This window comes from Nipponia nippon, unplaced genomic scaffold (genome assembly GCF_047370975.1).
Source record: "Nipponia nippon isolate SJK-2023a ecotype South Korea unplaced genomic scaffold, ASM4737097v1 scaffold_8, whole genome shotgun sequence".
Taxonomy (NCBI): domain Eukaryota; kingdom Metazoa; phylum Chordata; class Aves; order Pelecaniformes; family Threskiornithidae; genus Nipponia; species Nipponia nippon.
This window is the reverse complement of record NW_028262402.1, coordinates 44846113-44873726: the sequence shown is the minus strand read 5'-3', so window position 1 is coordinate 44873726 and position 27614 is coordinate 44846113. Positions and strand designations below refer to the sequence as shown.

Here is a 27614-nt window from a genome sequence, read left to right as displayed (position 1 = left end):
ATTATCACCATCTTAACATGGAAACTAGGCTAAGAACAATACAAGTTCTTAGAAATCAGTCTGTTAATGTCTTTGCATATCGTTCCAGCACAGAGAATTCTTTATTAACACATACTTAATAATAATTGCTAATAGACTGTGTTCCCTTACTAACAAAGCAATCTTGGAGACAGAACCTGCCCTCTTTCAAAGCAAGCAGAGCAAGACTTTTATGTTTTCCTTGACTGGATTGCCATTCCATGCCCCTTGCAGCTTGCCGCAGTACACTTGGTACGTTCATCCAAAACTTTTTCAAAGTATTTGAAAAAACTTGCACAGTATTTGGATAGCAGGTTCACAGACCCATGTTTGCACTCACTGCACATGCAGTGCAGAGTAGAAATGAATCAAAAATCTGTCATGACTGCTTGCCACAATTTCAGTAACTGAATTCTGACCAGTGACTTCGGATTTACTCCAGAACCTGCCAAACCCGCAGGACTCAAAAATTCACAATTTGCCCCAAATATGTGGATATTTTGCCCTTTTTGTGTTGCACCTACGAATGGACAGAAGTCTGTTTTCTCAGTGTAATGATACATTTCTAAAGCACAAAGGGAACTCCTGAGGCATGTAAAAAGTGTGATAATTTCAATTAAATTCATGAAGCTATGGGAATTTATGCCAGAGGTTGCCCATGCTGGCTCAAAATTTGCTGCCGAAGATAATATATATTTACTAACCTAAGAATACATTTTCCACTGTCCACCTGCTAGTTAAGAAGATTAATGACTGCTTTGTAGTTCCAATTATACTCCTTTATCACCAAGAGGGACCAAACAAGTTTTGATTTCAAAAGTACTGCTTAAGAAAGAAGACCAGGGCTGCATAACACTGACATTTTATTAGAATTCATTTGTAACAAATGGAACTTGTGTCAGCAAAGAACTGATTTTCATACAGACTTTCTTTCGCCACCAATGTAACGAAGTAAGAAAATAAAAAGCACGCCTTTCATTCTGTAAAACATTTACGCGTACTACTAATTAGAGGTAATTGTATCTTTTTTAACAAGCCATTTTACAAGGTAACTTTTTAAATTTTTCAGTCTATGCATCCAAAACAAGAGCAAAGAACACAATTTTTTATTATCTTTGTAAAGACACTCCAAGCTTGAATGGCAAAGCCACATAACGGATGGTTATGATGAGACCTGCAGCCTTCTGATATCTGTGGAGTATCAGGGCACCAAGAAAAAAAAGAAAAAAAAAAAAGAAAAGAAAATAAGAAAAAAGGAAAAAATAGGAGAGAATAAAAGGAAAAAAATCAGTTGCATTTTTTTAGTCATTGCAAACATTTTTTTTTTCCTTTTTACATGTTCTGTGTCATTTAAATACACACAAGTGGATTCTATACGCAGTTTCTTACAGATGGGTTCAAGTTATAACATTATTGGGTGTAGAATCAATAGGGCAGTGCATAGTACAAAGGTATATACAGAAAGTGCAAATCTCCCTAGAGGGCCACTCCTTCCCCCAGCCATCCTCTCCACTATCTAACCATTCAAATAATTTTTAAAAAAAGAGCTAAATTAAATTTCCATATAAATCATTTTTATATATCTTGTGTTTTTTTTCCCTATTGCAACTAATTACAGAATTAGACATAACTACACATATAAACGTAAGTAATAGCACCGTACTGGTTATGCTGATGAAACCAATTTTAAGCTTGGAAATGTATGACATATGTGGTCAAAGATGCTCACAATTTAAATTAACTGTAGGATGACTATATATAAGAATACAGAAAGTGGAATGCACATCAATGATGCTAACAGTTATCTTAAGAAACATAATAACTACAAGGAATATTTAGTTGTACAACAGTTTTCCTCACAAATTGTCTCTGCCTTTTTTTTTTTTTTAATTTATTCCTTCAATTTCTTTAGAGCTTGCAAGACAGTCTGCTAGGGAGAACGCTCTGATCCTTTTACAGATCCAGTGTGCAAGAATCTTCCCTAGTCTATATTTCCAAAATAATGATTTTTTATTATTGTGTTTTTCTGATCCTCTGCATTTGAGTTGAACAACATGACCACACCACATAACCTGGCACTTCAATAATTATTTTAAAATACAAATCAAGAAAGAGGAAGAAAAAGAAATGCAGTGCACATTCTTCTCTGGTTCAGATGTAAGTTGTAGAATCTCATTCTGAGGTAGCCTTCTATAATACTTCTATTCCATATATATATATTTATAATTTTGTTTCGATTTTTTTTGTGTTTTTCTTTTTTCTTTACAAAAGTGCTCAAATACAATGCTTGCTAGAGTTTGGTCTTTCATATTTTTCTTTCTGCTAGTAGTGGGAAAAGCGGAAGAAAGAAGAAAACAAGTTGAGGTCATACTGATGAGCCATACCAATGCTCCTGTTTGAAACCCCAAAGAATTCCTGTGATACTCATGTACTGACAATAGCAGAAGGCATGATGGAAACCAGTGTCAATGTAAATGGCATCCCATTCAGAGTCTCAAAAAGTACTTTGTGCTGTTTACAGAGTTTTCTTTGTTCCCTGGAAGAAAATCTAGTGACGTTCTCAAATAGATCTTGTGGGTTCAGTCTTGCTAGCCTTACATGAACCCTCCCACTGAAAGCAATGCTTGAGCTTTAGCAATCTGTTGACACAAGTGAATGAGCAGAACTTGTCTCAAAATAATAGAAAAAAAAGATGCATGAGCACTGCTAATGTCAACTACTGCTACTGTAATGCTACATCTCTGCAATGATAACATTATAACCAGTGGCACAGTGGGTTTGAAAAGCCAACAAGAAATAGATTTTTAATTTGTGGGCTGGTCTGTTATTGGAAATATGGAAAGATAAAGGGCCTTGACTACCTACGTGTTTTTGGTTATCATTTATTACCATCCATACTTGATTAGAAACTCGAAATGCATATTTTTCAAAATTGTCTGATACATGTGTTAAAATGTTTGAAAAGAATAACAGAGATATGAACAAACTGAACTAGATACAAATGAAGGCTAACTTAAAGAAATGCTATTCAAAATAGGCATCAAATATAAGGCACTCTAAATGTAAAATTAAAATAAACCCCAGCATCCCCAAACAATGCTGTATGCCACAAAACATTTGATTTCACAGAGCAATGTGTGCTTGGCTTTGCCCTGTTACATACGATAAACGTAAATTATATAGCATACACTATAGACAGTATACTATTGAATACAATTTTAAAACATCTTAATACCTAGTATATTACAACATTCTCCCCTCCTAAAGGGATATGCACTGACCTTTCCCACATGCACACCTCCTACATTTAATAATATGATTTCTTATTGCACTATAGTGTTACAAATATTGAACTTCACTGGAAGCCTAAATCACATACTGTGTGCATGTGTGTGCATGTGTGTGCATGTGTGTGTGTGCTCAAGTGGCAACGTGGATAGAAATATTATTTGGGATAGAGATGACTCTCAAATATCAATGATGTGCATTCCTTGCTTCCCTTTGAAACAGAGGATTATGGATCTTGCAAATGCAGAGATGATCAAATAGTAGTTTAATATAATTGTAGTATGCTGAAAAACTTTCTCAATGCTTTGATAAATCCAGGTATGGAAGAATTGATGTTTATGTGCATGTGTGTGAATATCTACCTATCTGTATCTCTGTAACTATACAGAGAGTTAGACATGGGTAGACAGTAATACATACATATACTTACATATATAGAAAGAGAGAGGGTGCGGGTGTGCATGTGCATATGTGTGCATGTGTGTGTGTGTTAGCAGCATCTTTATACTTTGCGCCTCCCTGTTGATTCCAAAAGAAACCAAAAAGTCCCATTTTGATTTAACTGATTACAATGAATATTCTCTTGATGAAAAATAAAACAAACAAAACTGTAAAAGTAATATCTAACAAGACTGTGCTACTGTAGATAAATATAGAACTGCACAAAAATGTGCAAATTTTCAAATTATTTAACATTTCTACAGCACGATATTACAGATAACAGTTCTACAGCTTAAAAAAATCTATGCTTTTTAAACAAAAAGATTAACAGTTATGCAACCTTTTCTTTAATTCACTTAATTGAATGATAAACTTGTTAAAAAAAGGAAAAAGTTTACACAGTTAAAAATGAAGCACAGGTCAGCAGTATCTTTACAATACTAAAAAACTAAATCAAGGACTTTCTTTTTAAACATTCCCACATTTTCCCTAAAGTGTTATGATGAGCAGTACGACGGGAAGGGACGATGTTGAAGTAAAGAGTCCGCTTTGTTTGAGAAGCCAGGACCCAATGTTTTAACAAACATCTTGCACTGAACTGCAGTTCTCTCAAAATTCCTCTTTGCAAAAGCATGCAATCCTGAACAAGATGATCATTCTTTCTGATTAATTTCCTCTTCCCTTTAACTTCAACCAATGTTGAACCCTTGAGGTATCTGTAAATGAGATCCTTCAGACGCCTCAGTGGTCAGGATTCTTTTATTATGGTTAGGTTATTAAACTGTGAATTCTTGGTCCACATGGAATAGGGTTTTCTTGTTGTTTTTGTTTTATATATCCCCATTATTTTTGTTTGTTTGTTTGTTTTTTATTTTATATATCCCCAATAATTGCTCCTTAGCTAAGAGTTAAGAAGTACTTCTAAAGCACATCGTATGGCTCAGAAGCGGCTCTCTGGATCTTAAAGGGCCTGCAATAAAAATCCACGATGGGTTTTTATGTTGCATAGTGATCAAAGCTGCCCAGATATTCCAGTGCGGCTCGATAGCAGAACTGGTATTGATCCTGGAGAAAGAAAGATAAAAAACAAAAGCATCAAAAAGCCAGCTTGTTGGTTGGTTTCTATTTTCTTTCAACTAAGAGTGACTGCTTTGTGGCTACAAACAAATATACCACAGAGGCATCTGCAGTTCAGCAATATTCTCTTGCTCACATGAACAGAAAACCAGTTTGAGTTACAACAGATGAAGATAGATACTCATTTAATGCAATAACATTTTCCACAGAATGCAGCTTCCTTTTGTGCAGAGACTATATACCCACCTACTGAATGTTTGTTATTCTGGATTAATATAACATCAGCATAAAGCTTTCTTCTTATGGGAGCATGCTAAGATGCTTTTCCTGCATGTATTTGAAAATAAGTAGCAAAATATCCCATTAACTCTATAGCAAATACAACATACTAAGTGACAAAGTCCATCACAGCCTTAATAAGGAATGCTGTATGGAAAACCACCAGGTTAAAAATCATGTTAAGGAAGCAAAGGGAATCCCAGTCTTTCAGTAATATAGGCTTTGATGAAGATGTGAAGATATCTTAGCCTGTGGCAAGAAAAGGGCCTAAGAGAGAAATACGCAGCTAAAGCACCTTATTAATATGAAACAGATTGCATTTCAACCTACACCTGGAAGCAGAGAAAAATTTAGTATAGTAAGAGATTTGCTTATACCTCTGGTGAATCCAATATTTGGCATTTCATGTTATTCTCATCCCCACACAACAGTCTTTTTGCATGTTTACGTAATATTGCACACTTATACTAAAATGGCACGTCTGTGTACTCATTTGCAACTGCCACTCAGGGTTTAAATTTTAAAAAAGAAAAAGAAAAAAAAAAATTAAAGAAATTGCTTCTCAAAGCTATCCAAAGTATCAAGAAGGTCTGCTTATTTATCTGATACTGCTATTTGGTAACCCCATACGGGTTGTATTTGTTAAGATCACAATTAAAATTCTTTTGGAGACCAGGAAACTCATCAGATACTTTCTTCAATGTAGTGGCGTGATCACTAATAGTTCTTTTCTGCTTCCTGTTAGAACACTGGGAGAATGCATTAGACATATGCGTAAATTTTAAGTGTATGTATGGTCCACATGGAGTTCAAGTGCTTTGTTGAATAAGGATTAGATTTCCTGGCAGTTTATACTACTGAATGAGAGATTTGTTTTCCGCAGAATCCTGAAAAAAGTGAGTACACAACACTTCTACTTTCAGCAAGGGGGATGAAGGGTAGCACATAGAAACAAGTCAAAGTAGGAGGAGGGAGAATATATTGCATAGCTGAACTATGTATTTGTCAGGTAGGATCCAAGAAGCATAGCTTTTCTGTATATTGTAGTTATTTCTTGGAACCAAAACAACAGAAAGCAGTCATTTTTCAATTTGCTTATCCAGGAGAATGATGGTAATGGAAAAGAAATGGAATTAAGTCTTCAGTTTGGTCACAGTGATTTACTTGGGTAACTGACAAGATTAAAAATAAGTATCTTTATTCTTCATATAAGTTTTTATGAAGTTGTCTTCTTAAAAATAAGACTACCCAGCTTTTATTGAACAAGTTTAATTTTCTTGTGGAAAATGGCAAACTCTGGGGAACCATTTTAAATTTCACAGACTGTAATTTAAAGGCCAGTGTCAATCAAATTATACTAAATAAATGTATGACCTAACATATTTCCCTTCTCTTGTCCTTTTGCTTGGTTCTCCTAACTTACTGGCTCTGGCTTAGTTCAAGTGTCCTGTTCAGAAACTTAAGTAGAAATTACGCACAACTGAAAATGTTTAAGTAGTCTTTATGATGAGACACAGTTCCGAGCATCCAGGCCCAGGTAATCAGTTGATACTGTTTATCCCTTTCTTTATTTCTCTACGGCATTTTTGCTAGCACAGAAATTATTTACGCCATAGTTTTCCTGAACGCTGAATTTATTATTATGATTTTCAGGCCAAATAGCCACTTGCTTGGTGACACAAAGTCAAGAAAACCATGAAAATAATACAGTGTCAGTCTGAAGCCATGAACAACACTTTGCTCCTGGAACAAAAAAAAATCAGTGGATCCACCTGCAGAAACAATTTGCCTCCTTCTTTATTACCACACATTTCTGCCAGGAAACAAAGGTTCAAATAAAAATGGGTAATGTTTCTTGGAAAATGGTTTTCCTCAACTACTGTAATTTAGGATCCACTACTGAAACAATTTTTTTCTTCCCCAGCCTGCAGTATCTACTGCTGTAACAGGAAATAGTCCTTGCAGTACCTTTATGGCAGATTTTACACTGTAGTCATATAGTCACTGTATGACTTAAGATATAAATGTAAGCACGTTTTATACAGTGTCTATCTGTGCATTTTTTTGGCTGTGGAAATACCCCTTCTTTTCCATCACCATTGTATATGGATACTGTTTGCTCACCTCTGTCTGTACCATGGCTGGCCTCTGCGTCCTTAACATTTTGACAGTCTGGAAGATATCTACAACGCCTTCATATCTCATTCTTTCTAACACAATGCTCAGGGTTATGAATACTCCAGTCCTTCCAACACCCGCGCTGTTGCAATAAAATAAAAAAAAAAAAAAGAAAAGAAAGGAAGAAAGGAATGTTAATTGACAGTTAATGCTGAAAGAATTGGCTGACAAATTATCTGTGGTTACAACACACCATATGTGTACAGATTTCTATATGGGGAAAGGCTCACTAAGCAAAATTCCACACCAAACTACCACATTGCATTTGGAAGAATAATTGCACTCAAGCAAAATTCACATGCTACAAAGTACTTCCTGACTCTCCAGTTTTCATTGCAGAGTGACTTGGTTTGTTCATCCAGATATCCCAGAATCAGTGCATGGTGAAGGAAAATGAGAATGTTTGTTGCCAATGACCTATGCTGGAACTGACAAGAGGAAAAGATGCCAAAATGTATTTTACTGCTTGCTTTACTTTAGCTTGTTCATGTATATGTCCTGTTTTGCACACCTTCCCTGTGTTAGCTTACCCTCCATGTTGAGATAGAGATAGTCAGTGGATTTTCAATTAATATTGAAATTCATAGAACCATAGTTTGGGTTGGAAGGGACCTTTAAAGGTCATCTAGTCCAACCCTCCCTGCAATGAGCAGGGACATCTTCAACTAGATCAGGCTGATCAGAGCCCTGTCCAACCTGACCTTGAATGTTTCCAGGGATGGGGCATCTACCACCTCTCTGGGCAACCTGTTCCAGTGTTTCACCACCCTCATTGTAAAAAATTTCTTCCTTATATCTAGTCTAAATCTATGCTCTTTCAGTGTAAAACCATTACCCTTTGTCCTATTGCTACAGGCCCTGCTAAAAAGTTTGTCCCCATCTTTCGTGTAAGCCCCCTTTAAGTACTGAAAGGCTGCTATAACGTCCCCCTGGAACCTTCTCTTCTCCAGGCTGAACAACCCCAATTCTCTCAGCCCGTCTTCACAGGAGAGGTATTCCATCCCTCTGAATATTTTTGTGGCCCTCCTCTGGCCCTGCCACAACAGGTCCATGTCTTTACTGCGCTGGACTCCAGAGCTGGACACAGTACGCCAGGTGGGGTCTCACGAGAGTGGAGCAGAGGGGCAGAATCACCTCCCTCGACCTGCTGGCCACACTTCATTTGATGCAGCCCAGCATATGGTTGGTCTTCTGGGCTTTCAGAGCACATTGCTAGCACATGTCCAGCTTTTCATCCACCACTACCCCCTTCTCCTCAGGGCTGCTCTCAATCCCTCCATCCCCCAGCCTGTATTGATGCCAGGCATTGCCCCAACCCAGGTGCAGGACCTTGTACTTGGCCTTGTTAAACCTCATGAGGTTCACATGGGCCCACTTCTCCAGCTTGTCCAGGTCCCTCTCAATGGCATCCCGTCCCTCAGGCATGTCAACTGCACCACTCAGCGTGGTGTCACCTGTGAACTGGCTGAGGGTGCACTTGATCCCACTGTCTATGTCATTGATGAAGATATTAAGCAGCACTGGTCCCAGTATGGACCCCTGAGGGACACCACTGGTCACTGATCTCCATCTGGACATTGAACCGTTGACCACTACCCTCTGGATGTGATCATCCATCCAATTCCTCATCCACCGAACAGCCAATCCACCAAATCCATATCTCTCCAATTTAGAGAGAAGGATGTTGTGGGAGATGGTGTCAAAGGCCTTACGGAAGTCCAGATAGACGACATCCGTAGCTCTTCCCTTGTCCACTGATGTAGTCACTCCATCACAGAAGACGACTAGGTTACTCAGGCAGGACTTGCCCTTGGTGAAGCCATGCTGGCTGTCTTAAATCACCCCCCTGTCCTCCATGTGCCTTAGTGTACGTTCTAGGAGGATCTGTTCCAAGATCTTCCCAGGCACAGAGGTGAGGCTGACAGGTCGGTAGTTCCCAGGGTCCTCCTTTCTACCTTTTTTAAAAATGGGTGCAATGTTTCCCCTTTTCCAGTCCTCAGGGACTTCACTTGACTGCCATGACTTTTCAAATATCATGGAGGGTAGCTTGGTAACTACATCAGCCAAATTGTTCATACACACTACAATTTAAATAATGGATACACAAAAACCTTAAGACACAGCTTTTATTCATGTCTGGCAGTCTGGATCTTCAGCTTTCCAATATGATATATGTACACCATGTCTGCCTACATTAGTCTGAGATGTCATCTCTGAATATATGGCTTGTTTGCTTTCTGTTATGTCTTGGGGTTCTATTATTAGCTAGAATGCCCAAGAAGTGATAGAAATTCCTGTAATCAATAGAGCCAATAATTGTCAGCTACTAAAATTAAACAATCACTTATTCATGAGGATGAATCTTGGACAAGAGACAGGTAACTACACAAAAAAAAAAGATTTTCCCAGTCTGACCTTGTATGGGTGGAAATTAAGCACCCCATCATCTCACTGTTGATACTAATAATTTCACAAGGTTTTCTCCAGTCAGATAGACTTGGGAAGCTGGAGATTTATGACACCTATTCACCAGATAGAAGAGATGAAGGACATGAACAGCAGGGAAAGACAGAAGAACTCTGAACATTGATATGGACTATGAGAGAGATCCAGTGAATTCACGAGACTAGTGCAGAAATCGAATGTCCAAATTGTGTGATGGTATTTTGGTATTCGTTCTAGATCAGTGCACTTCTAGGGCTATTAAATATATGCAATTGGATTTAGAAATTTTGCATAACCTCTGTGCCTTTGGAGAGCTGAAGCCAAAGGACAACTGAGACACAACTTGACAAAATATCATGCTCTCAGTGCTGGTTTACCTATATGCTATGAAAATGGTCCTGGACATCTACAGCAACTGGAATGTAAGGTCTCCTTTCCCTGATGAGGTAAATTAGAAAGCTAATGTTTAAGGAACATGCTGAAAAAATCCTGGAAAAATAGCACTGGAACCTGCTTGGACTTTACAGAGCTGACAACGGTGTGATCTAAACCGAGTAGCCCAGAAAGTGACCAGCAGAGTGAAGGCAGATTTTCTATTCTCCTTGTTCCTGCTCCTGCTCAAGCATTTAAAGATATCCAACAAATAAAAGCATATATGATTTTCTAAATATGTGGGAGGACTAGCCTCACACATTAGTCAAATCTTCATTACTTCAAAAAAACTACTCAGAACTCTTTAATTCAGCAAAAGGAGGGAATTAATTTGTTGTCTTGTGTTCTTAAGAAATGAAAAAGTATCTGGAGAAGCAAATCCTAACTAGCCATCAAATGTAATGTTTTGGTAAAGTCTGTAGGAAACTGACCCTGTTCCTCTGAAAGTGGCAAGCATATTTTAACGTTTTATCTATTCCTATTAGAAGATGCTTAGGATTTCTAAAGAGTGATGGAAGTCCACATAAGTATTACTAGCATTTCAGTGTTCAGCTGATTTCTTTCAGCATGAGCCAAAGAGCAAACTGAGTTCTACCACAATATTTAATAAAGCAATGCAGCATAGGTTTTAAAGAATCCTGATTTTAGTAAATGGTGAAGGCACTGCTTCATGATGTAGTATGATTCACCACAGTTTAAAGAGTTAGAAACCAAAGTTACGATCCTTTAGTGAGCCATTGAGGAAGTACTGATGTTTTTGTAAGAGAGAAGAGTTTGTTAAAAATACAACTTGAATGCAAGCTGGGAAAGGGATGGTCTTCCTTACTCTCCAGCTACTGGAATAACAAGGCTATAAATATTTAAAATTGGTTGAAGTGAAAATTTTGCTTCAAGTTCAACAGCCCTTTGCTCTGTTAAATATTTTTTAATTAGAGATTAGAAATTTTAAAATTGTAACACACTGATCTATTTGTAAAAATGCCAGAGGAGGAGAATATTTTAAAATTGTGGGTGGCAGGGGTTTACTGTGTAACAGAGAAAGCAAACTTGTGAAAAATGTGTAGAGTGGGAAGGAAACCACAGGAAAGTGGGACTAAGGGAGTTTGTCATTTGAAGAATTTCTCTGTATGGAAGAAATTCTTAAAAACTCATCATGGTACAAACTGGAGGCATTATTACAATATTTCCACAAAGACTAGGAAAGTGCAGGTACCCAGGATCTTGTGCGTCCTGACAGAAACAAATAAATTTACTAATTTGCTAGGGACATTTCCTATTCATGTAAATTGACTAACATTGATAATGATAATTAGCATTACCAATCTCTAAATTGTCATTACAATGATGATAAGACATTTAAAGACCAAACCATAATGAATTATACTGGATTTGATTTTTTTTCTACCAAAGTCAACAGTAGAAATCTCCATAATTTCAGCATGAAAGATCACACCCATTTGGAAGGGATGCATAACCTACTGCAAGCAGTATTTCTTTGCAGTCACAAGTGGACAAGTTTGCATGGTACAAAGAACTTAGAAGAATACCATCACTTTCCTTTCTTGTGTATATCTGCATAAAGGCATAAATATGGGTTATTACTCCTCTGCTCTCAAAACTCATTAATGTCAGGAAGAATAAAGCTTGTTTTTATCACGCTTGTCCTTCATTTTCTCTTGCCAAATGAATCCCAAACACTGCTCTCCAATGCTGTTCGCCTTAGTAGGCCACAAAAATTTTTAAGCACACAGAAAAAGTAGGATTCAAGTAGTCCCATACATTTATTTTGTCAGTCTTTCAGATTAGGGGAGCATAAGGAATTTTGTTAAAACACACCGGTGTTTTGGAAGGCTTTGGAAGGACAAGAATCTCTCTTTCCCTCTATACATTCACATGCTCTAGTAAACTTGTTCATTTTATCTTCATGTTAGTATTGGGGCATTACTTGGCTTGCAGGAAGGACTTGGAACCAGTACCAGTATTTTGCATCTCTGTTATATAAACAATAACATTTCATCTACCAAAAAATAATTTAACGTTGCAAAAATGAGTATCTAAAATCCTAATGGAATTTATAGAAAAGAATTTATTAAATAAGAGATTAAAGATAGAGATATTATTTTTGGCCATCTGCTATAGACTCTGGAATACTGTAGAGAAAATAAATAAAAAATACAGGAATATTAAAAAAGCCCACCCTTGATTATTCCTACACACCCTGCAAGCTGTTTTCATCTGCATATCAATTGTAAAGGAATTGAGGGAAGTCATTACATCAAAAAATGGGCATTACATTCTGAAGTCAGAACTCACCAATCCAAACTTTAATGATTTTTTGACAGGTAAAGTTTCTAAACATGACTTTCTATTCCGTTCCCTTTCTTGAGATAGCTACCGTTTTTATTTGACTCATCTTGATTGTTACTAATGTGCTACTGAGGTGTAACTAGCTTGTTTACAGCTAATAATTCCCATCAATGTAAGAGCCTCACTTTTAGTTACCAGTGGGAAAAAAAATATCAGATAGAGCAGCCTGTGATCAGGCTCTTCGTACTGCTTTCTCTGTGTAGCATTGACCAGATTGTTTTTACCCTGCATTAGAGACATTTTTAAATGAAGAAAAGAATTATGTGCTTCCACACATTTCAGAAGAACCTTTTCTGTGGAAATGGGGTATCACAGAATGGTTCCTGTATTGTAAAGCAGTCCTATGTGTTCTTTTTTAGATCTTCAATTTGATCACATTTTCTGGGAGTTCACCTATGAAGTTCCATTTCCATACAAACCTTCGCTGCAATCAGCAATCAACTTTAGAAAAAAAAAAAATCTGCATGTAAGTTGTTTTGAGGCTTTGTTTACTTACCTGCAATGAACAGAAATTGGTCCATCCTGACCAAATTGCTCTTTTGTTTTATGCACTTGGCCTATGAAGTCAATAAATCCTTCTCCAGACTTTGGCACTCCTTGTTCTGGCCAGTCAGTGAACTGGAACTGCCTCACTGTTCGGGACTGGCCATCCTTTAACAAAAGACACAAATAACGTATTCCAAAAGCATGTTCCAGTGGCTGGAAGTCAGTCAGCCAACAACCAGAAAGACAATCACAAAACAAGGACATTGAGAGGAGGTGGGGAATTGCTAAGATCACGTTTATGAAGACTCTTTTAATCGCAGTACTGGCTGGTGCTTTTTGACACATTAGCTTAGAAGTACAGTTTCATTAACAACATTGTATAGATTTCCTTCTGCACTGGATAGGAGAGTTGTCTGACATTCTGCCTGTGTAAACCAGGTTATATAATTTTTTGGTAAGTTATGTTTTGAATCCGGTGGACTGCCAATTCCTTTAAATATGGAATAGGTAGAATAAGGCCATCCAACCTGACTCTCCATTTCCTAGTTATGCTCATCTACTGCATGGCAGGAGTATCTTTACTGATAAGACTCATTTAGTCATTGCCCTTTTTGCAGATGATGTCTTTAATAGTTTGGTGCTTTCTATGAGGCGGACATTTGCCTGGAAGAAGATAGGTGAAGACAAGCCAGTTGTTCAACAAACCATAAACTTCCCTTCAATCATTGTAATTTCTTTCACTAACAGCTTGGACTCAGTCAAAAATCAATAAGAAGGGCTTCCTCTCTCAAAACATGTCAGCTGAAGCTGTTCATTCCCTTTGGTTAGGAATACTAACAGGATTGTTTAAAACTGCAGAATACTGCAGCATGGTTATTTTCATAATAAAGCCGATGGAAGTATTAAACGCCAACTTCTGCTGTATGCCTCTTTACTGTGTAAACAGTCAGGACACATAAATAGAAAAAATACAATGCAAATGGATGAAGTAAATTTGTTCTGAATTTTCAAACATTTTTCTTCATGATTTTGACACTGTCAATCTGCACAGCTGAAATGTTTAAGAGCATGGGTACATGAGCTACTGATGTGAACTAGTGCCTCTGGACATGTTGTTTCTTTAGCACCCACTCCGCCGTGCCTTCAAAATGGTCTTCTACAAAGTGAAACTCATGAAAAATTGAATTGATTATAGGAGATCCCCCCAAAAACCAGCAAGTTATGCTGAAGGCAAGAACAGTATTTTTTTTTCCCTCTATCATAAGCACTCAGCTATTACAAGTGATTTTAAAAATAACCGAAGGAAAAAAGAATATTTTGCTTTTATGTTTCCTCTGCTACTGTGGGTTTTTGCCTCTCAGATGAGTAAGGAAAAAAGAAAATGTGTGTGTGTGCCAGCCACTCCTTCATGAGAGGACACACGTAAACTTCTTTGACTTATTATCTCTTATATTCCCACTAGTCCACTGTGACAATTTAGTAGTCTATTTCTCTGGAATGTTTTTGCCCACTTAAAAAAAATCTGTTTGAAAACACTCAGCTGATTTTATTTCTTGTGGGCATTACTACAAAGACCTATATATTTTCTACCAAAATGGCATTTTGTTAATGCAGACTGCTCTCATAATGGTCTTTGTGATGCCATTTTCACCCAAGAAGACATAATGAAATTGCATCCATTAGATAGCCTTAGGCACATGACATTAATTAATCAAGAAGACAAAATAAAACAATAGGCTGATTCCCTCCAATAAACCTCTCAGTCTTTTAAAGTAAAGAAAGAAAACCTTAAGCCTGACCAACTTGAAACATAGTTGGTTAAGGAGATGGAAGCTCTTCAGCAATTTCTGACCCTGATAGGAATTATGCTAGAATAACAGTACCTTTTTAGGGGTAGGAAAGATAAGAAAGATGCTGTTTTACTTAAGTCTAGGCTGTCACTGGGAAGACCACAAATTTCTATGTGCAAAATATATCTGATGGTAAATATTTGTTTTTCAAGTGTGTCTAAATCAACTGTATTGGTATACTTCATGATACTGACATTATAAACAGTGCTGCTTTCTTTTAATGAGATGCTTGCCAATAGCAGTCCAAATACAAATGCCAAATTTTATTAAAATCTTTGCTTTCAAATATTGTGACAGTTTGCACAGTTAGTTATCAAAATATGAACTTTCAGATCCCTACATGGAGCAGTGGGCTTTTAATGTATCATCCTATTGATTGGCTGACCATTTGGATTTCTTCTTGCTCCTCGCAGGGGATATTCAATTGTCTTTTGATGAGGCTGTAGAATTTATAATACTCTCTTACAGCCATCACTAATAGTTTAGCCTTAAATGAGACTGCCCCAACATATTGACCTCTGGAGTTTACAGAGAAAGTGAGTATAATGCAGTCAAAAGCAGTAGATTGAAACAATTACAAAGGTCAATTTCACCTTACAACAATTCACAGCTCAGTTTCAGAAATAACAGGGAGTTCCACACCAGACACTTGCTGCTGACACCTGCAAAGGCAGTGTGCTTCTTTTCTTGTCCCTGGGGAATAATTGGCCGGCTTGGCTCTGTCAGAGCAGGGATGGCATTTAACATTACAGGTGGGTTTGAAGATAAGAGGGAGAGAGGCTGGTTACAACCACTGCAGCATTTACTGTTCTTTGAATACAACAGTTTAGTTAGATGGTCTTAATTACTGGGTGTGACAGCCATAAAAGCTTAACTACAGGAAACCTATAATATACATTTTGGTAAGTAGTCCCCACCACTTCCAGTAAATTTGGAAGGAGCTATAGTTTCCCAGCATATCTAGAAAATTTAAGATGGCCCTGTGAGCTTCCCAGTGTGTTGTTTAACAAAATTTGGACCATCAAGGTAAAGAGATTTTTAAAATTTGAGAAGCAATGATATGTGATGGTAAAATGTCACAACAGGACCGCCAAGCTGGATGTACGCTTGGCACTTTTTAAAAGAGGTGTATTAATATCAGGTCCAATAAAACTATTTCTGGCAAATTAAGTTATTTGACCCTTTCAGACTTTTTACTGGTTTGCTACCTCTAAGTAAAAGGATTTTTATAAATATCTTAGTTCATTATAAACTCTTGAAAGAACTTTTTGGAAATATATACTGTTTGCAGACACTTCAATTACATTTGTGGCTTTCTGTCATCATGGTTATTTTGTGATCTGAGCTTGGTGAACTACGTCACATAAGACCTCTTCCAGCTTGAGCTGGAACGGATTTTTAACAGATGATCTATGAAAACTATCAGCACAGTTGTAGTGAAATTGGCTTTGACTGTCTATGCTTACAAGTGTAGTTAAAGGCTGGTGTTAGGAGCCTATTCTTCTCCACTTCTGTTAAGCACAAATAGGTTAGAGAAGCTATGAGTCATGTGATCCTTACTAAATTTCAAATAGAATGAAAATCAGGTCCAGTGTGTCTACAGTTTTTTTTTCAAAAACACAAACCTAAGTCTCATTTGCCAAATTAAAATGTTCGTATGCTGATTTGGTTAGTGACAATACTGTCTAGCTAATTGTCAGTAGTATCTAATTTTACCTGAAGCTAACAGTAAAAGCAGCAGTATAGCTAACTATTAGAAAGTCTAATATTTTGGATGCTGACTGGCAACTCTGAGTAATCACTCATGTTATTCCTGGACAGTACATCCTGTTCTTTTGCTTGAACAAATAGTATTCTACAACTCTTAAAGAAATGGAGGCTGTCAGTAATTTTTCCTGCTATGCAGACTAAAGCATTAGAAATCAAAAGTCTGAGAAATGCCAAATATATATTTAGAATTTATGTACATTTAATCTTATATCAGTGCTCAGTTTTGGACTCAGGAATTCAGATAAGAAATGCAGTATGAAAATGAGGATGCTAGGGTCACAGCTGCATGTATCTACTCTGCAGATATACAAGAGTGCTGAAAATACGCTACGCCAAAAATCAAATTATAATGTGCAAAGCTTGTCAAGCTTTTCTTACAAATGCTATTTGCTCTGGAGTTTCTAAATCTCAATGTATTAACCTTCATACTCACTCAGCCTAGAGGGTAGTACAAAACAACATATTTACAGCTGTAAGTGACAAAAATTGCCCCAAAAAATGATCAAGGGAGAAATAAGCAAAAAAAGGGAAAATGGTCCTCAAATCATCTAATGTATTTCAGCACAAATAGTTATTCAGAACTTTACGAAGTTGTGCTGCCCAGATGTTAGATCTGAATGAAATCAATTGTTCTTACACAAAGATCCCATTCATTTAATAATAGCTTTATCTACTTTTTGTTTATTGCTTATAGAAAGCACACCCCTAGTGTTTTTCTAATAATAATACAAATTAAAAGAAAAAAAAAGGAGAGGAAAAGAAATAAATGGACATTATGTTTTAAACTTATGTGAACTAGTGTAATGCTATGTTAACTTACCCTTGCATCTGTAACTTTGAATTCCCTCAGAATATACTGTGGCATGTTGTACTCTGCCATTGGATCTACCACAAAATACTGGTATCTGGCTGAGCGCTCTGCAGGCCAGTACTGATGACATTTTTCCTACAAAATAATGAAGCAAAATACATTTCCTGTTACTCAAGACCGCTACCATAAACTGGTATAAAACCTTTTTCACTCAGATAAGTGTAATACTCATGGAAAGTGCCATTAGTGACAGGAACATGAATCGTTTCTCTTGCTGTGAACATGAAGTTCCATACCTACAATAAAAATGGTCTTCAATACTGCATTGCAAAGGGGTTCTCTCTGGTTGCTGTACATCTGAACTCGTTTATACTTCTGCTCAGTTCTATTATTTATCAGTGACAAGAGCTATCCCTAGCCTAATTTTCAGTACAGAATGGAACTGAGATCTTGAGGCCACCTTCAGTTTTCTTTCTTCTTCCCTGTTGAAGCAAGTCCCCCTCGCCTCAGTATAGACTCTATCTCTGCATCCACTAGCCATGTCCTGAATCATCTCTATTCCCCAGATACATGACCTGACTCGAATTTCACTTATCACATACCAGCTTTATCTTGATGTAATCCTGTCCAGATAGTAAACTGTTTCGTTCTTTCCATTACACAAAGCAGCACTTGAATGAGTTTAGGACTGTAAACTGGGTGCTGAAACTTTAAAATTCAGTGCTATGAACACACAGAAGACATTCAGATCTCAAAAATACCATGTTTTCTTTTAACATTGTTAAAAAAAGACCCTGCAAAAGTGAAGTTTCCAAATAAGAAGTCTTTGTTTTTCAATAGACAGCAATGCTCTCTCTGCATACTTCAGAATATCAACATGCAAACTCAGTTGCTGAATCTCAATGTGTCCCACAACAAAATGCCATGTCTAGCTTGTCTATTGCAACATATCTACAGATTAGAAAACCTTCCACCTGGTGATCAACAATGCCACCAATATTTTAAAAAGGAGAAGGAATCTAAATCCTCACCTTTATCTTTAGACATTCCCATAACAATGAAATATTTTAATAAAAAAGTCATTATAACTAACATTTTAGTATAGGAATATTACAGCAGTACTTACTCTGCCCATTTCTCGTAGCTTAGTGAGCATGACCACAATTGTAGAATTATGCTCCCAGAGCATTCTCCAGAAGTCTTCAGTTGTTTCTGCTAAAGGACCCTGTGTAGCTATGTAAGCTTTTTGTTGCCTATGTTGACAAAAAAGTAAATTAAGAAAAATATTTTAATCAAAAAAGTGAATTGATACACATGTTCTCTGTTTATATGTAAATATTATCTAGAGCAAAAAATTATATACTATTAATAATAAGCACATTAAAACCTTATTATGATTGTTTAATCAAGCTACAGCTTTTTATTTTTAGAACTTTGAGAGGGAAATTACTCTGTTAATATTATGATGTATGTCTTTATCATTATTATTTAAATTTTAATGCAACTCTAATAGCTCAATTTTGTGTGCTCTAAAAAGCACTTAAGAAACACTTAGTTGTGCTGGTTCATTTTGTAGAAATAACTGTCTAACAATCTATTAAGTTTAGGAATTATAGCATCAAGCAGTTTCTTTATTAACTTCTTTTCAACAGTCTGATGCCTCCAGCAAAAGTAAGGCAGTAAGAAAATTCAGGAATGGAGTGCACTGCATTTCCAGGCCTTAATATCCTACTAGTGGAAGCTACCGCCAAGCTGTTAAAAGCTTCTGGATCAGCAGCTTTATAAGATGATGACCTGTTCATGTTGTTCTTTCTTCTTTCAATCAACAGAAACACTTTTATGGGTGGCAGTGGAGATGAAGGCTGTTTCCAATTATGAGCAGAGGCACAGAAAATGATCTCTGTGGATACGGCTACTCAGGATATGGATACTAAACTGCCTCAGGAAAACTATACTGCTTCCCCTTCGTGCCTTTTTCTACCAGCTGCTTAAGTCAGCTGAGGGCATATTGCTCTGTGTTGTCATGAAGATGTTGGTGGGCTACACATCTGTTTATGTATAAAATGCTTTTGGCAGTTAGGTCTAGTCTTAATCAGTGTTCCAAGATCACAGGTTATCACCTTGACACAAAGAGTGTATCTTCTGTATGTTATTTCTATGTACCTTTTTAAGCAGAATAGTTGTGAAGAAACAGAGGTTCCAAATCATGAATGTGCTTAAAATTTCAGTAACTTTCAGAATGTAAAACATACTGGGAGTTCTCAATGGTTTAAAGATAGGTAAAAATACAATGTTTAAGACTCTATATCATTTACAGACTTCTCCTGTTGTTGAAAATCTAAACTTTTATTAATATTTAGAAAACCACCCAATCAAACATGGCATGCACAGATAATAAACTACTAAAGTTCAATACTAAATTTTATTATTTTCAATACAATTACATAAATAATCTTGTAAACTTTTAAAACAGTCCGCATGAGAACACATCAACATTAGTACCTGTATCCATCAATGAAACTGGCATTAATATAATCAGAGCCTTCTACTCCTCGGATTGGCTGCAAGCATACCCTTGTAGACTCATATGGCATAATATTAACAAGGCGATTTTTGAATTTATTACATGGAAGGTTGGCACTGATGAATCTTGAAGTGTGAGCCTTAGAGCTAGCAAGACGCTATTGAAAATAAATTAAAAGAATTAAGGCCAGGTACAACAAAACCAAATGACATTATCAGATTTGGTGATCTCTGCTCATTATCCATTAACAAATAATTCCAATTTCAGATGCTTACTTTTCCATGTTCTATTTCATTACCTAAATATTTGTAAAGCTTCTTTTAACACCTTATAAAAGTTTAATGTCTGCTCCATTAATGCATATGGACAAATTTGAGTATTAAACTGTTACACACACACACATTTCAAGCTATTGAAACAATAAAGGAACAGCACGGTTAAAACAACCTCACTGAACGGTTCTTGTCTGGACACCAACTGAGGATCGAATTGTACATTTTACAAAGGATCGTCTTCCTAGTTTAAAATTTTAGCCTGCCAATGTCTTATCTTTTGATTACTGGAAACAACTGGTGGAGGACAGAGCAGCGTTAAGTGTTAAACCATTTGTTTTTTGTTCCCCGCAACGTAAAATCCCAATACCTTAAATTCCAGTTCCATTCCTGTGACATTCTCGCCTGTTTCTATCTGTGTCAGCTTCTGGATATACGCATACAGGTTTCTGGCTGGCACTTCGGTATTTCCACATGTCACTGCTTCCAGCAGTGCATCATGGATAAAGATGTATTGGTCCTCAGTTTGAACCATGTAATTCCTCTGCGCTCTCATTAGAGTTACGTGGCCATAAATATCTACAGTCTTTTCATGCTTTATTCTCTCTAACATGGCATCTATCACAATGAAACACCCAGTCCTGCCGACTCCAGCACTAAAAGAAATGAACACAGGAGGGAAAACATGAAGGACTATTTCATGCATTGTGCTTACTTTTGTGGCATTCAAATTTTAAAGTTTCGTAACACTGATTTGAACAGCACATTTTTCTGCATATGAACATCAGCTTTTATGAAAGAGGCTGGTGCCCTGAAATAAGTAAACTCCTTTAACGCCCATTACAAGCAATTGAGAACATGGAATGCTTTTATATGAGATCTTTGCATCTTGCAGTTTCAGGCGTGAATATAATAGAAATAAAACACATTGCAACATGTTCTAGAAATATATGCTCTTAACATTGGAAATTACTGGACATGATGAATCCTCTAAGAATTCAAGCTTTATTTGTAGCGTGATTTCTATCTCATTAAACATGCTGTTGTTGCTATTCTGTTTACAGAGGTGAATTTATTGGCAAACAATAATGTTACAGAAAATGAGTCTTACATATCTCTATCATGCTTTGGAGGTAAACTTTCTATCTCTCTCCCAACTCTGTCAATGGGGCTCCTATTAACACAGTTTGTTCTGTCCTCTGCTCTTTCACTTAGCCAGGTCATATTATTATTCTTTGCAATGCAGAGCCATGCCTAGTTAGCTGTGCTAGCTGTAGGCTGGAGAAACCCCAAGCTGGCCACTTCAATGTCTGTCTTGCATCTCTAGGAAAATGTAAGAAATATCTGGAATGGCCAGAACCTGGACCAGGATGCTCAGTTGTCACATTATTTCAAAGGACAAATCATAAAAGGACTAAAATATGCTTAAAAGGCAAAGCTTGAAATCACAGCATTGAATTACTCTCCAGACTCGGTGAGTGACATTTTTCAGGCAGAGGCAAAGTTAGTGCTTCCTCACAGGTTCTGAGTTAAGTCAGTCATTGGTTTTAGGCAGGAGCTGAAGTGAAGTCACATCAATCCTGCTGAGGCCAAAGAAACTACTACTTCTTAGCTCTCTGCGCAGTAAGGGATTCCTCAGGAACAACTCTGAGCTAGAAAGTTGCTTTCCCCTCTTTGGTGGGGCTTGAGGGTAGAACAAGACATGGGTCAGCTACTGTGAATGGCTTGGCACAGGAATAAACCTTGATCATGAAATATTCAGTTGGATCTAACTGAATTAAACCTGTCTCAACAGTTTATTTTTATGATACCTGCTGTCAAAATGTGCCAGACTTTCAAGGCTTTTCAGTCATTCCCTCCCTGTCTTAAAGGTGTTGTCTGTAACATGCATGGGCTACCTTTAATAACTCCTGAGGACAATGTTATGTAATCAGGAGAGGAAAAAGACTTACAGTTCTCACCTTGATATGATTACTATTAGTCATACATGACCCTCTATTACACATTTGGCATAACTGAACAGGAATGTTGTAGAAGGAATATGAAAAAATCAAATCTTCATATGGATGACTGTCTTTTTGCAGCCATGTATATGACTGAACTTTATGAAGTTTTTCTTCAACTATTCGTATACAGGTAGATATATAAAGCACAGGTGTAAAATATAATGGTTTTTGCATATCATTTCTATATTCTGGATCACATCATGTCTGTGACAATGAATGATAGTTTCTGGACTTCTAAATGCTTAACAGTTTTCAGTTATGAAATGCAGTACATAGTATAGTAAGCAACAGTTTATAAACCCTCAAGACACTGACGTTATCTAAGTCAAGGATATTTAAGGACACCACAAACTGCCATTTTTTGAAAAGAGATAGAAAGAAATAAAAATAATTACAACCCAGCTTCTAGAGGACAGTTATATAAAAACCAAGATCTTCTCACAGTTCCTATATTTTCATGAGATATTAAATATCGTAAGTCCATCCTGAAATCGATAATTAAGGGTAAACATTTATTTCTTGCTGACGCTTTAAGAATCTTTGCCAGTTACCAGCAAACTGCATTTACTTACAACCAAATCAGAAAGAAGTACAGAGCAGAAGGATGTTTTAGTCTCACACGAGGTAAGTTTTGTTTCTAAGATTCCATATTTAACATATTGTTAATCATGTATTCTTGTGACCAGTTACTCTTCCCAGAAGCAGATCCCCTTCAAACAGCTGAGGACTTCTGCTAACAGACCAAATGCATCAATCTCAACTTTCTTAGTTGCCACTCTGACAAGAATTAATCAATATTCTGAGCTTAAGAAAACTTACCAATCGATGATATTGATCAATGGGAGTTGTAGAGAAAGAAAATATACAGACAAATTAAATGATGGCTCCCCTAGCTAAATGGGAGTTCATTTACCTTGTATAATAAAAGCTCTGCATTCCAGGAAACCTTAGTGACCTTATCATTGGTAATAATAATGGAGAAAAACCTCAAAAAATTGCCTCACTTTTTTTTTTGTTTTAATTGCAAAGAAATCACCACAAGTAGCACACATTTGTGTGTCAGATTGATTTATATAAAGTTTTAAACCATTCCTTAAACAACACCTCTTCACATTCAGTTTTTATCAGCCAAACAAGTGCTGGCCAAGCGAGAAATAAGAAGGTTTGACAGTGCAGATGTTCTCAGTAGTTTAGAATATGGTTCTCTTTCTTATCATGTATTAATGAATTAATGTTCCAGCACTGTGTTTATAACTGGAGACGCCATTTTTCGGATCAGACATTAAAAGGTTCACTGGTACCTACAGACCACAACTGCAAAATTCCAACTCAGTTAAAAGCTTGCACTTTCAGCTGGAATGAGCAGTTTTCATTTCTTCTCTTCACGTCTTGTATTATCATTTATATATTTATTCTTCCCATGAGAAAACTCAAAGAGAAATAGTTATTAGCATACTGTACCACAGAAGATATTTGCTAGTTTACAGGTTTATGCAGAGGTTGTGAAGATCACGACACCAGACCAAAACACATTACTATGCACCAATGTTTTGATGATGAAGATGGAGGGGCTGACACAGTACATTTACTGAGGCATTTGTCTCCACTGGGCTCCTGACATACTCCTCTCCAGATTATTTTATCCAGCAAGGTATTTTACTACCTTAAGATGTTCAGGACATTCCAACTCTGCCAATTATAAATGAGCCGTGTGTATCTACCAGAGTACCTTTTTCCCTTTCCAAGTAAAAATGGAACCAATGCTAAGAATATTTTAACTTTCTCCCTCTTTGGCCCCACATACCTTCTAATTCCAAACTCCAATAGCTTCCTATACAAGAGCAAGAAACTATCCTACCTTTATCCTGTTTCTCCTTCTCTTCTGCTATCATACAGACTTCTTAATATGGTACCAATACACTGCTGGGAAGCCATGCAGTTTGAATCCTCACTAATATGCCACTAGAACCTCAAAAAAATTTTTGTATCTACTTTCTGCTAATGATGATAATTCAGCTCATGAGAATAATTTCAGAAACTAATTCTACACTTGTTACGGACTTTCTTGGCCTTTTGGTTTCCATCTTTTGGTGTTACTGTCAAACTTAGATTTAAAAAAAATATTCTATCATTTCAAATAGTGAAGGATACTGTTACGTTTACAAGCTGAAAACCTAAGCAATCCATTAAATAGACATGCCTACTAGGAAACTGTTATTGCTTCAAATATTATAATTTATCCTATTATAATATTTGTTTTCAATTTCTAAAAACATGACTGACTCAGTCCCATGAGCTGAAACATGGTTAATGTCCTGTGATGCAATACAGCTGCAATTTACAAAAAGAAAAATTAAGAGGCATAAGGGGGCCATTCCACATTAAAATCACTGTATGGGTGTGTTAAAGGTTGGCTTTTGTGATTAATTTGTAGCTGCTTAAATGATGACCCTTTACTGATACTTCAGTGATTTGGCAAAGGAAGGCAGTGTAATTACCAATATTCACAGATCATTTAATTGGAAGCAAAGACAGTAAAATATGGACCAAAAATCATTTAGGACATTTTTGACTCATATCAGGGGAAAATTTTATTGAATATTACAGTTTCAGATTGAATGAAGTTTGCATTTATGAACTGAAAGTACATAAAATTGCTTCTGATATGGGAAACATATAAAAATGCCTGGATTTTATCAAGGAACTTCATATAATTAATTAGATTCCAATCCCACAGAAATTCTGTAGTAGTTCTGACAAGGGCAATATTTAGATTATTTTTTCTTTTTCCTGTAAGAAAATTAGAACAAAGTCGAAAATCACCCTCCTGTCCAGGAAGCAGCAAAAAAGCCCCTTATGAAACCATTGAACATCCTTTTGGAGTGATACAATCCTTTTGGATGACTGAAATAGCATAAAGACCTTGTGCACAGACGTAAACTTAAATTTCACTTTAGGAGAGATACTGGATTGCTTCAAGAATTCTGGTACCGCTTATAAGACACCTTTGAGAATAGATCTGCAAGTGCACAATGACTTTCTTTTCTTCTCACTGTGGTTATGGTTGGATACCAGCAATCAAGTATGGTATACAACACATCTTTAGGTATATTGCTTCACCAAACAAAAGACTTCAGCCATTGCATTTTCTTCATCTCTGTACTATGCATGGAGGCAACCATATTTGTCACTGAAGTCATATAAAGCTTCTTAAAATGAACAAGGCAAGAAAAAAAATCAGAAAACAGGAGATTTCACTACACATAGATAAAGCTCAGTCTAGAGCTCCCCAGAGTTTTCATAGATACCTGGAAAAAGCATAGGAGGCTCACAAATCAAAAGTCAGCCTTAGATCTTTCTTCCTTTACTTAGCTTTATGAAGATTTTCCTTTCAGTTTGTATATTCTCAGAACTCTACCATTACCATAAATTCTTCAAATATAACTGCCCCAGATTTAAGCTCAATTTTTTGTAATATGTGATTGCAGAAGTGCAATAATGTTCAGGAAGTAAATCTGTTCTTCATCTAATCCTGAGTTCAGCTCTGGAGAGATCAAGCACAAGAAGCTGTCTTACCAGATTGTACCATGAACACAAACGAACAAATTCTGAAATATTAAAACATATAGAATCAAAACTCCAAGAAATTTCTCTAACAAATCCCCTGTACAAGAAATAATTGTTTATTAAAATAATTTTAAAAGCTGAGTGTTGTGGTTTAACCCCATCCAGCAACTAAGCACCACACAGGCGCTTCCTCCCCCTCCTGCTCCTGGTGGGATGGGGGAGAGAATTGGAAGGGCAAAAGTAAGAAAACCCGTAGGTTGAGATAAGAACAGTTTAATAACTGAAATAAAATAGAATAAAAATAAAAATAAATAATAACAACAACAATAATATTAATAATAGTGAAAAGGAAAACAACAACAAAGATAGGAACAAAATCCAGGAGAAACAAGTGGTGCAACCACTCACCGCTCACTGACTGACGCCAAGCCATTCCCTGAGCAGCGATCGCTACGCCCTGGCCAGCTCCCCCAGTTTATATACTGAGCATGACATCATACAGTATGGAACGGCCCTTTGGCCAGTCTGGGTCAGCTGTCCTGGCTGTGCCCCCTTCCAGCTTCTTGTCCCCATGGCAGACCATGGGAAGCTGAAGACTCCTTGACTAGTATAAGGACTACTTAGAAACAACTAAAACATCAGTGTGTTATCAACATTATTCTCATGCTAAATCCAAAACACAGCACTATACCAGCTACTAGGAAGAAAATTAACTCTGTCCCAGCCAAAACAAGGACACTGAGTTTTCTGTGCAGGATAAAAATGTAGCATTGGTAATGTTAAGCAAAACAAACTAAAAATGGTTTAAGAGACACTTCTGTCAAAGACATTCCATTACAGCAGTTCGAATCCTCTCATCAGACTTTAAATCTAGGTCTGCCATGAGCCAGAAGTTTACAGAAATGCAGAAGGACTGCTGTAGAGCTTCAAAGCAATACAGGAATGTAGTTGTGGAAGTGCATAATGTAAAGAGCAACTCCACTAATCGATTGCTCACAAGTACTAGAAATAATTTACTTGTTAGCAGTGGAAGAAGATATACCATGTTGCACTATGAAAGTAAAAGATATGTAAGTATTTCATTAAAGTAATGGAATGACGGAAAATAACATCTGAAACCACAAATATTACAGCCACAGGTAACTTCTGAGCACACTTTTAAAATGTGACAGCCATTTACCTGAAGTTACATTTTTGCACTGTAATTAGATTTAGGAGGTTTCTGTAGAACCAATTGGATGGATTTTGTGTGATATCTTTATTCACTCGCACACTCATTCATTCACTCACCACTCTGTGAATCCACTATTTACTGAAGGATTCTGCAAATTTTCCCATGACCGACATTCTGCATCACCTCCATGACAAGCAGTATGGCCCACCTCAAGAATGGTAGAGAAATCATAAAGGTGAAGAAACATATCACAGACAATGACAATGTATGAAGGAGAGGTTAATCAAATTAGATAACTCAGCTTGGAGCAGAGAAGACTCAAGAGAAAGGGAGATATGAAAGAAAGGCATAAACCCATTCGTTATGTGGAGGAGGTGAAAAGGAAATGAGTACTCATTTTTTGTTTGTAACACAAGAAATAAGATCATGAAATGAAATGATGAGACAGAATTTAAAACAAACAGGAAGTAGTTTTTCATGTAGTATGTAATTGAATTGTGAAACTCATTGTTGCAGAATACCATGGATGCCAAAAAGAAATTCACGGAGGAAAGGATCCATTAAGGGTTATTAACCAACAAGTTACAGACACAACTTCTACAGAAATCCTTTTATTAGACTTTCTGGAA

At 36.7% G+C, this 27614-nt stretch overlaps 1 protein-coding gene across 16 annotated transcripts in view; it reads right to left on the bottom strand.

Moving 5' to 3' along the window:
• Positions 1-864: 864 nt before the first annotated feature.
• Positions 865-27614, bottom strand: part of PTPRD (protein tyrosine phosphatase receptor type D) — a 1305401-nt gene continuing 1278651 nt past the window's right edge. For all 16 annotated transcript variants that reach the window (XM_087741431.1, XM_087741446.1, XM_087741430.1 and 13 more), the window contains 7 exons: positions 20609-20894; positions 19945-20123; positions 18569-18695; positions 17452-17577; positions 13022-13176; positions 7228-7363; positions 865-4812 (listed from right to left, as the gene is read on the bottom strand). In XM_087741431.1, the coding sequence (XP_087597557.1) occupies positions 4744-4812; positions 7228-7363; positions 13022-13176; positions 17452-17577; positions 18569-18695; positions 19945-20123; positions 20609-20894 (1078 nt within the window). In that variant the 3' untranslated portion in view covers positions 865-4743. The remainder of the gene's footprint in view (positions 4813-7227; positions 7364-13021; positions 13177-17451; positions 17578-18568; positions 18696-19944; positions 20124-20608; positions 20895-27614) is intronic.